Genomic DNA, 11,366 nt, shown 5'->3' on the forward strand with positions numbered 1-11,366 from the left:
GACCTTTGCAGCAGCACGGTATGTACACAGTTTCATTGTACTTTTATATCTTTATATAAAACTTCCTACACACAAAAACCACTGACACTGCGTATAAGTTAAAACTCCATGGAAATGTGTGGAAAGATTTTAAAAGTAAATTTGTTTAATTTTCTGCAGGTTTACGGAGACAAAATGGGACTTTCAGCCATCCTTTTTCTCGGTGCCTTCTCCACAATGTTGGCCGGTACAGTAATTATATACCTTTATTTTGAGTCTTCGTGTCAGTGGATGTCTAAATATAATGCTTTATGTTTAATTGAAGGTATTAGTCTGCACATTTAAAGGTAAATAAACTAAAGCTAAAATGGTTTGTTGATTAATCAATGAGTTGATGATCACCTATGTTTATAGCGATTTTTATGGTTTGTTATTTTTTGAGCAAAAAATGGTTAAAAGTATCTTAAGATTTTGTTTGACTTTTGGTTGGGCAAAAACAAGACATTTTAAAACATCACCATGGGGCCTGGAAACTTAGAAAATAGCAAATGCAGCTTTTACGACAGTTTGTAGACAAAACAATTATAAAAATAATTGTTAGATAAATCTGCGATGGACTGGCGACCTGGGTGTACCCCGCCTTTCACCCAATGTCAGCAGGGATTGGCTCCAGCCCCCCACAACCCTGTACGCAGTGGTTGACGATGGATGGATGGATGGATGGATGGATTGTTTGATGTTTGTCTTTAGATGTATTTAAACCCCACTGCTTCCCTGTTAATTTGTCTCTGTCAGTTAAAATGCTGTTTTAAAGTCAAGTAGTAACTCCTGAACATATCTCAGTGTGCTCACCTCAGTCATCTTGGATACAAACAGGAAGCTCTTGATCAAAAGGAACTCTTGTATTTTTATGAAATTTGCTTTGAAATAGCTCTTATTGTTATTATTACATAATGTTTAGGACTCAGACAAACATACTGATGTTGCCTGCTGTGTACCTTTGCTTGACAAGATCTGTTTCTTGTCTCTCAGGGAGTGTTGCCATTAAGACCTTGGTATTCCCGACTGAGACCAATACCAATTATGTTGAGATGGTGCCCCAGAAATCCCTGTACATGAGGGCTTTCACTCTGTGCATGAATGTGGCCACAGAGCTCAGAGGAAGCCGCGAGGTCATCCTCTTTGCGTACCGGACTGTGCACGAGGATGAGCTGAATGTGTGGCGTGAACTGGACGGCAGGTAGACACTCTGACAGCCAACAATATGCCGATATTCTGCATTTAAGATAGTATTAAGGATTTATGATCATATTTTTTGATCACATTCCATTATATTAAGATATTACTTATACTACCGTTTCTACAACAAAGGCTACTACTAACAATATATAACTAAACTAACTGCTATAAACAGATGCCAAAACTAACAATACTGCTACAACTACTGCTGCTATTCTAATGCTTTTCTTTGCCAGACAGGCAGGTATGAATATTACATGAATCTTGAATGTCCAGCAACAATTGAAAACAATGGTAAAGATAGTAACTTGAACAAACAGACAAGTTAACAAAGGAAGTGGACCGATACATTTAGTGGCTGATGAGGGAATGAGGTGCAGGTGGGTGGGTTTACCTCATTTCACTGACACCAACCTGGCTTTGTATTTCCTTTGTCTTTTAACCCTGATGTATTTTTAAGTTGTGTCCCTCTGAAACTGTTTTGAAATATGCATACAAATGAATTTTATATGTGTGTGTTTAGATTGTCCCTCTACCTGAGTGGAAGTGGACACGGGGTTCTCTTCAAAGTCCCTGAGCTCGGTGCTCTGCAGACCCACCTCTGCGTCACCTGGGACTCCAGTTCAGGTGCGACTGCCCTCTTCATGGACGGGAAGAAAAGCTTGACCAAAATTTACAAGAAAGGTCACACTGTCCGCTCCGGAGGCAAGGTTCTCCTCGGACAAGATCCGGATGCTTATCTGGGGGGTTTTGATGCCAGGCAGAGTTTTGTTGGGGAGATCTGTGATGTTAATTTGTGGGACTCTGTCCTCTCAGACAGCACGATCCAAGACATGTTCTCAGGGAAGAGAGTGACCAGAGGAAATGTTTTCGACTGGGAAACCACTCAGCTCAGAATGAATGGGCAGGTACAAGTTCTTAATCGTGAGCTGTAGCTATAATGCTAAGACACGACATGCTGCAATAACGTAGGCTATGTCATAATGTTAAGTAAGGCAATATAAAGCTCTGTGTTTGGTCTATGCACCAATGTCATTGGCAACAATAAAAATATATGCATGGCAATGCTTGTTGTAGTGGAATATAATGTTGCATGTTCGTGCATCGAATGGTGCCAAGGTTGTTGTTTTTTTAATAATTGCAGTTTAAGAATCAATTGGCTAGCTACCTTAGATACATCTAGATATCTTTAAAATAACAAATATATACATACATACATACATACATACATACAAGCAGGCTGGGGTTTGAGGCTAGCAGGCTTAGCAATCTCATACTGGGGGGTGTCAGAGCAGAGTTTTGACACAGTCTCTAAATCAAGAGTCTTTCTCCACCGGGAGGAGGCCACGAGCAGAGCCATCTCGGGGTCGGTCCCCCACATGACTGAGAGCAGTTTGAAAAACTGTGGCTCCTCTGCTGCTAGCTCCTCCTTGGGCACCCCTAATTCCTCCCAAGTGCTGGGCAACTTAACTATGTCCGCTGGGTCCATGTTTGGTCGGGTCATTCTGTCACGGTTTGGTGGTGAAGGCAGGGTTGAGCAGGTTGGAGGACCCAAATGAAGGACGCAAGGCAAAGGAGGTACAGTTCAAGGGGTTTTAATAAACAAACAAAGGCGAGCACACTTACAAACTGAGTGGCTGATGACAGAGTCCAAAAACAAAGTAATCCAAACGAGAAAACCAGAATCCAAAATAAGTAGGGAAACAGGGAGACGCGACGAGTAGGAAGGCAACACACTGTAAAACTGGGTGACAATAAACAATGACCCAACAAAGACAAGACAGAGCGGGAGCAACACAGGTGAAAGACATGAGGCTAACGAGGCACAGGTAGGCAGAGAGAGAGAGAGAGAGCAGAGGGGAAAACAGAGACAGACATGCAGAGGGATCACTGGGGTAACAGACATGACAAGACTAAACACAAAAGTGCAAAACACCGCATGGCAGACAGGCAGAGTGTGACATGGAGCAGCTCTCATTTCTAGAAATCTAGGCATGTTTATTAGTTGAGTTGCAGGCTTGCACGGTTCTCTGCTCTTCCTTTTCAGCAGTTACCCACCCAAAACCCCATACTATCCGTATCTGTCACCCAACGACTTAAATTAGTCAAATCAAAAGTAAAAAGAAGAGGAGCTGTGCACAAAAACCTAATAAAAATGAGCACTTCATCTTGCATCTACAGCTGTACTAGTAAACAAATAAATATCAGATTATCATTTTGATCTGTTTTCTCCTACTGACACCTGGCAGGGTCATGAAGAATTTGTCTAAATGAATGCACTTCCCCCAGTCATATTCATACTCTGACGAGGAGGTGGAGTAGGAGCTATCTTCGACTCAAACCTATTAATCAACGCTAAATTATAACTTATTCCAAAGCCTTGTTATGGCTATTACACCATATTACAACATTACAACATTTCAACCCTCTTTCATCAACAAAAGGTATCTTACAATTACTTTGCTATGGTCAAATGAGGTCTCAGGAGTCGGCCTTGGGACCCATTTTATTTTCCTTTTAAATGCTTCCTCTTGGACACAATATTCAGAAACATGGTGTCTCTTTTTGTGTTTATGCTGATGACACACAGATGTACTTGCCTGTCAGATCCACAGACCCTGGAATTTCTCTTACTGACTGCCTCTGTGATGTCCAAAAATTGGATGTAAAATACTTTCCTCCAGCAAATACTGCCATCTGCTGCTTCCCTAGTGGATCATAAACATTAGAGAGCCTTTCCTGATTTAAGTCAAATTTATTTATTTATTCATTTTTCTGTATTTTAATTTCTTAAGTGTTTTCTTGCTCTTATTATTTGTTGTATGTGTGTTTTATTGTCTTTGCACTTTAGTGTACTGATTTAAAAAGTGCTCTACATCTGCAACTGCATCTTATAGATATGGCTTTAAAGGTGACCTAGTACACTGCATTTCTAGCTCTATATTGTAGTTATGTGACTCATGTGGTAGCTTTGCATGATTCGAGGTTTAAAAGAAAATATTTCTACCTTATACTGGCCCTTCATGCAGAGCCTCATTTCAGCCTCTCTCTGAAACAAGCTGCAGATGCTCCAGTTGTTGGGAGCCTGGTCGACTTACAGTTTCAAAAGACTGTCGCGGTGTCCTGTTCTGAGTGGTATAGACAGACTAAGCGTAGCAGATCCCAGGCAGATGGTGCTGCACGCAAATGACCATTGTAACATCATAGATACTGCATGACAGAAAATATGGAAAAGCAGTCTTGTCAGTCAGGATACCTGCGGGGTCTTAAAAGTATTTAAAAAGTCTTAAATTTCATATTCTAAAAATAAGGCCTTAAAAGTCTTAAATTTCATTACCAAAGTATTAAATTTCGTTTACCAAGGTCTTAAATTTTTTCTTGTCTTTTTGTAGTAATTAATTAATGCCTTAACGTCATAAATGAATACTTTGTGTGTGTGAGACTTCATAACATACTCCGTGGCGTGTGTTCGCGGCGCAACAGCTCTGGCATCCAGCTCTGCACGAATCAGTCAGTTGTTAGAAAAGAAAAGAAAAGGTCTCTGACGTGCTACTAACGTTAGCTCGACGAGTCAGAATGGGCAAGTGTCTGAAATTCAGAAAGCCAGTGATACGTACAAGTTGGCGGGCGAATTGCCTTCAAGCCAATACTATATAATACTATATTTCAAGCAGACTTTAGATGCTTTAGAAAAACAGAACAGGATGAATAGTCACTGAAGCAATTGGCATATTATATTAGTTTACCTTATCTAGCCACAGTGTAACTCATACCACACAATTTGTTTGTATTTTTGATTTCACCCCTTAAGAGTTAGTGCAAAAATATTGTATTCATTTCATAGGTGTCATTTACACTGTGGATACTGGGGACATGTCTCCATCACTTTTTTAAAAAGCATTTGTTAAATATGTTCTGAAAATGGCTTGCAACAAGAAATGTTAAAAAAACAAATGAAAATACTTTGAGAAAGGTTTATTTGCATAATAAGAAAACATGCAATGCAATTTAAAGATAAAAGAAACAAATGTGCATTATTCAAAAAAGTTGAAGCTACAAAAATCTGAATCACTTTATTTAAATAAAGACAATTCAATCATAAATTGCTGCAGAAAATCTCTCCAGAATGCAGGAAGTGTTTAGTGCTCCAAATTTTCTAGGGGACCCCCAGACCCCCATTTAAATATATTTCAGCATTGAGTATTTCATCAAATAGTGTTAAAATATATTATATATCTAATATATTCTCGAGAACCCAATATTGTGAATTGTGCATGTGAGCTAGGTGTATCGTCACACCCCTCTGAACCCTTAGGTCCCCACCACTTTTCAACACAAAGTGACGTCCTTGATTCATTTTATCTTATGAAAGTAAAAACACACCCCAAGCTATAGTGTGTTAAATATGAATGTATTATAACAAAATTTATAATATATAATATAATAAAATTTACTAAAATGTATTAAATTCATGTAACTTCGTAAATAATTTTCTCTGGCTTAAAATTAATACAGATTTTCCCTTAAACGGCAGTGAAGTTGGTATTAAATTTCATCCTAGGTGGTATTAAAAACGTCTTAAAAGTCTTAAATTTAACTTGGGCTGTCAGTGTCAGTGTTGTCTTCATCAGCGCTTCAGTCAGGTCTGTCAGCCTCAGGATGGGTACGAATGTTTCACATATGGTTGCTGTGCTCTGGAACCTGCAAGTCACCGATAATGCTATCCATTGCAACAAAAAATATTTTGTTGCTGAATGCATTTACCCACACAGTGAGAAGGATGATTGCATCAAAGATCTTGAAATAATTCTTCAGACTTAGCTTCACTTGTCACATGCATTCTAGTGCCACAATGATCGAGGGTAAGTTTTGCCTGTTTTACCACCAAGCAAATATATTTCACTGCTTATTTCAGGGACTCTATCAGTTACTTCACATAATTGAGTGAGATAGTCACCATCAGTATCAGGAGGTCTGTAGCAGCCACCACTTTTACTTTCAAGTGGGGTAAATGAACCTGAACCCACAATGCTTCTACATCAATAAGCATAAGATCAGAACATAGTTTAATTGGAAGATGGTTTTGTACAAAACCCCACCACCATGTATATTTCTGTCCCTCCTAAAGTGTGAGAAACCATTAACCCGTAAGTCAGAGTTCTGAATAGATGGATCTAAATGAGTCTCAGATACAGCCAGTATATGAATAGAATAAGCAAGCACCAGATTGTTCAAGTAATGCAACTTGTTGTTTATGCTAAAGATATTCACATGTGCAATTACCAAGCCTTTATTTGGAAGATTTAAAGGGCACAATGTTATTATTAGTGATGAGAAACAGCCTTAGTCCTAAAGCCCGACTTGCATAGTTTAGGAACTATTTCTGGGTTTGATGATCAGCTTGTCATAACTCAACACTGCAAAATCCCCCCTCTCCCAGGAAGCACACATTTTAAAAACTAGTATCGTATAATCATTCAATCGTATGTAGTAAGATTGAACGGGATTGACAGGTGTCTCAGCATCACATGAAGCATTAACAGGTGTATAAATGAGGTGGTGATTATGCCTTTAAAAGTGGCAGAGGTACGTAAAGTAGAGGGTTTTATTGTTTTATTAACAGCCATGCTGCTTGTCAAAGTCTGGTGATATTCTGCAGTTCAAACCCCTAAAAAGACCTAAATCAACAATGAACAATATTGTCATTTGAAAAGGGGGAGCTGGTTTAGTCTGAGGCCGTTTGGATCTTTCAGAGAATCGATCAGAGAATGGACCTTTAGGGCCACAAGTTTTCAGCCCCTGAACTGGGAAACAACACAGCTCAATATAAATGGGAAGGTAGAGGTTGTTAATTGTGAGCTGTAGCTATAATGCTAACACACATGACATCCTGCAATAATAATGGTGCCAAGATTGTTGTGCATTTAAAAAAAAAAATTGCAGTTAAAAATAATAAATTATATTTATATATATATAAAATATTTAAGTGGTTATTTCAAATGCCAAAACATTTGAAATCATTAGGATGTATAATCTACAACATATTCTGTCACTTGGTTTCATTAAAATGGTCATAATTTTAATTAACACCAAGGGCAGTGCTGAGGGTGCAGCTGGGTGTACACTTGACAAATAGTTTGTCAGGGTCAAGTAAATGCACTGTGAGCCGCCGGTTGCAATTTGCAACCAGGGTTGGGAGGGTTACTTTAAAAATGTAATCCGGTACAATTACCAATTACTTGTTAAAAAATGGAATCAGTAATGTAATCCAAGTACCAAAAAATAAAAGTAATGTAACCTGATTACGTTTAGTTACTTTTGGATTACTTAAAGACAAAGAGTATCAAAGATGCGTTGTCTGCTCAGTGCATTTTTAGAGAAAAATACAATTATAAAATATCCCATTCCCATGACAAATTCGTGATTTCCTGGAAAACTATTTTAAAATTTTGATGAATCATCCTGCACTGGTGGGGCTGAAATCATGTAGTGTCCAATGAAAAGCTTTCTTTGTTTTTATGACCCTGCTGAAAATTAGTGTTTCTAGAACCAGGCACCACTGATTACTACGGAAGCCCTAAACGGCCATTGATTCAAATATTTTTTTTACTCCGTTTTCCCGTGATAACGGGATAATTATCTCGTGATCTCGAGATAACGAACTATAGCTGAATACAGGGGTCGGCTGGTGCCTTTCTTTATGATAATTTTGTAGCAATTTGTGAATCAGTAGTTTGCTGAATTGGTAGAGCCCAGGACTTACATCCTAAGGATTGCTGGTTTGACTCCCACTTTCAGCAAACTTTTTTATTCTTCTTTGTGTTTTTAGTCATTCTCTTTTCAAAAAAGTTGTTATGAAGAGATTCAGGGGAATCTAGTCCCACATTTCCCGACGGCTATTTCAAAGGTTCTGAAATAACCGTCAGGAAATGTGTAGTTAAATGGATTTCCCTAAATGAGAAGTGGATGAATTTCCTCTGCCTGGGAATGATGGGGAAATGAAAAGTCCATAGGTTGATGAATGTGGACCAATGGCTGGGATGCGAACACTCCAGCACGTGCTTAATTGTGAGCATGTGAATCAGTCGTCAGCTTAGGGCTTCCGTAGTTTATTGTACGAAAGCACAACTTTATTCACTGATTTTGTTGAAACTGGATCATATTTGATGGAAAATATTATCTGGTTTTCTCTCTGATGTTCCCCTGCTCCTCTGCCTTAATTCTGGCGGAGTTTCATGATGGACACACGGCTTTAACTTACTTGTTGCTGTAGCAACTCTGCTAACTGCTAACTAGCTGCCATTAATTAGCTCAGTTAAAGTTACTGGTCAAATATGGTTACTATGCCCGTAATGTGAAGTCAGAGCACCAGAGTGTGCATTTAAGGTTTACACCTTTACTGAAGCACTGGAGGTTTTCAGGGCAGGGGGGGGACCCGGCGGGGAATGATTGCGGAGAGCGTCGCTGGGTGAGCGGGCAACAAAACTGCGCTCAGCAGCCTCCCAGTGAACACAACACGAGCAGGATCGAACACAGCCTCATTAGCTGACTCAGCCCCGGGGTGACAAGAGCCAAACTGAGTTCCCAGTGGTCAGACTGGCCTCCGTCGGGTAATCGGACCTGTAATCTGATTACGTCTTTATTTTCTGTTCTGTAACGGAATACAGTTACTTTATTTTTGTATCCTGATTACATAACGCTGTTACATGTAATCCGTTACTCCCCAACCCTGTTTGCAACCCTCACCGCTAGATACCTCTAAAACTTACACACTGAACCTTTAAGTTAATCTATGGAGTCTTAAACTATCAAGACTCCATCTCTCATCGCCCCATGCAGTGGTGTTCAAATAATCATCTTCAGGTGAATGTTGCATAGACAAAAGAAATGTTTTAAATTAAAACACCCAACTCTAACAGCACAGCCCATATTGTCACCCCCAACCCTACATGCATCAGTATGTAGCTGTTGAAATGGTGGAGTGCTTCAGATACCTTGGACTCACTCTGGACAATAAACAGAATTTTGATCAACATAACACTGACACTTTCAAATGCTGCCAACAAAGACTCTCTGCCATCCGTAAACTTAAATCTCTTCGGTTGCTCCCCACCTTCTACTGCTACTCTACAAAAGCATAGTTCATCTGTTATTTCAACATACTCACTGTGACCAACAAGAACAAATTTACACGCATCACAAATAATGCCTCTAAAATAATTGGTCTCCCCACCCTCAACCTCTCTAACCTCAATGGGAAAGCCATTTTATGGAAAGCACTCTCAACACATTTTCCACTCTGCTACCATCAGGACGTAGATATAGATCCCTGGAGTTTTATCCTGTCTGCCATAACACTACTCAACAAGAGTACTTGCTAAGTAAAAGGTATGTTTTGGTTTGGGAGTCAATTTGTGTATAAATTATACAGCACGCTGTTATGTATGTTGATGTTGTGTATATGTGAGGCAATGTACGTATAGATGGTGGAAACCAATTTCCTGGAAAGGACAATAAAGAATCTAATCTAATCTAAAAGTACTAATACAACACTGTAAAAGTACTCTATTTCAAGTGAAAGTACTGCATTGACAATGTTACTTCAGTTAAGGTAAGTATAATGAGGAAAATGTACTTAAAGTATTAAAAGTAAAAGTTCTCAAAGCAGAAAAATGTCCCCTGTGATTATATATTCTATCATTAGATTATGATTCTTATTATGATACTTATGCATTAATATAAAAGCAGGATTTTACTGTTGTAGTTGGTTAAGGTGGTGGAGTATGGAGCTAAATCAGGGCCAAATGTTTTAATTAAATTAAAAAAGTTTTGGTCAACTTCAACTTGAAAAATACAACCGTGTATTCAAAATAAGTGTTTCAGTGTTTTGTTTTTAGTTTAAATAAAATGTTAATTCTGGAATTATTTTGAATAAATTATCAATTTTCATTTTTCACTTTTTAACATTTTGATATCCTGCCTACAGGGTTGCGGGGGTCTGGAGCCAATCCCAGCTGGCATCGGGCGAAAGGCGGGGTACACCCTGGACATGTCGCCAGTCCATCGCAGGTAAAATTTTGATATTTGAGGACTTATTTTTTTCAGTTCCAGTTTTTATGTTTTCAGAATCAAAGCATTTTTTTACACCTTCAAATCTTATGTTTTCAGTCTCAGATCCGATTTTTTCAGTTTCAGACTTTTGGCCCTGATTTTGCAGAGGGGGCGTGGCTTCAACTGACACCCTAAGAAAGAAGGCAGAAGACTCTCCTCAGTCATGTTGCCTTCAGGAACTGTTGGCACTACGATAACTATGACTCAGTGCAGTCTATCCGCCATACATGACACTGGCATTAAACAAACTGATGCCAATGACTGAGTTTGGTTTAAAAAGCTGTTATGGACAACACATGACACCAATTATTGTGCAGTTCAGCAGTGACATTTTGAGAATGGACTACCACAAACTACCATAAGCGCACCGCAGTATTCACTCGTCATGGCGTCCAGCGCACAAGTAAGATTTGAAAGATATGAGCCCTTTTGAATAGATACTTTGGGACAGTATCCCACATTATAATTTTTTTATATCATAGGGACACATAAAGGGACAACTGGACAAAGCTGGAAATCAAGCATCTCTAGGATTAGCATGAGCTAGCTTCACACTGCTAGCTGTGGCCCAAAAAGCAGCAGGTGGTCCAGTGGATAGCACTATGGCCTTACAGCAAGAAGGTCGTGTGTTCAAACCCCAGTTGCCCCAGCCTTTGTGTGTGGAGTTTGCATATTCTCCTTGTGTCTGTGTGGGTTTCCATCAAAAACACATTAGGTTTCTTCAGACACTGACATAGATCTGGAGTTGGTCCCTGGGCTGCTCCCCTGAGGCTCTGGATAGAGCCCTCACCTCTCCTTTCATCCAGGCCTTCTGTTTGGGAATGATTTTATCTAGTGATCACCACAATCAACACATTTGCTGATGCATGATGTCACTGATGACGTATATCCTCAAGGTTTATGTGGCTCTCCTAGGTGGCCTCTCTGAACATACTCCAATCCACGTTCCCAAAACAGTCCTGTATATCTGCTGTAGATTCATCTGTCCACACTTTGACTGTTTTAATTGTTGGCTTGACCCTTTTAATCAGCTGGAT

At 39.3% G+C, this 11,366-nt stretch overlaps 1 protein-coding gene across 1 annotated transcript; it reads left to right on the forward strand.

Moving 5' to 3' along the window:
* On the forward strand, positions 1-2,294 carry LOC119894889 (pentraxin fusion protein-like). The gene is made up of 4 exons (XM_038707601.1): positions 1-18; positions 160-226; positions 1,012-1,219; positions 1,742-2,294. The coding sequence occupies exons 2-4, from the start codon at positions 175-177 to the stop codon at positions 2,151-2,153; spliced, it is 672 nt and encodes a 223-aa protein (XP_038563529.1). The 5' UTR covers positions 1-18; positions 160-174; the 3' UTR covers positions 2,154-2,294.
* The last annotated feature ends 9,072 nt before the right edge of the window (positions 2,295-11,366 follow it).

This window comes from Micropterus salmoides, unplaced genomic scaffold (assembly GCF_014851395.1).
Source record: "Micropterus salmoides isolate LMB-PRFRI ecotype aquatic unplaced genomic scaffold, ASM1485139v1 Ms_hic_scaffold_10, whole genome shotgun sequence".
NCBI classification, from domain to species: domain Eukaryota; kingdom Metazoa; phylum Chordata; class Actinopteri; order Centrarchiformes; family Centrarchidae; genus Micropterus; species Micropterus salmoides.

Coding starts and splice junctions, on each gene's coding strand:
- LOC119894889 (XM_038707601.1), top strand. CDS start 175: ATGGGACTTTCAGCCATCCTTTTTCTCGGTGCCTTCTCCACAATGTTG. Junction 227..1,011: donor CTTCTCCACAATGTTGGCCG/GTACAGTAATTA, acceptor CTTGTCTCTCAG/GGAGTGTTGCCATTAAGACC. Junction 1,220..1,741: donor TGGCGTGAACTGGACGGCAG/GTAGACACTCTG, acceptor GTGTGTGTTTAG/ATTGTCCCTCTACCTGAGTG.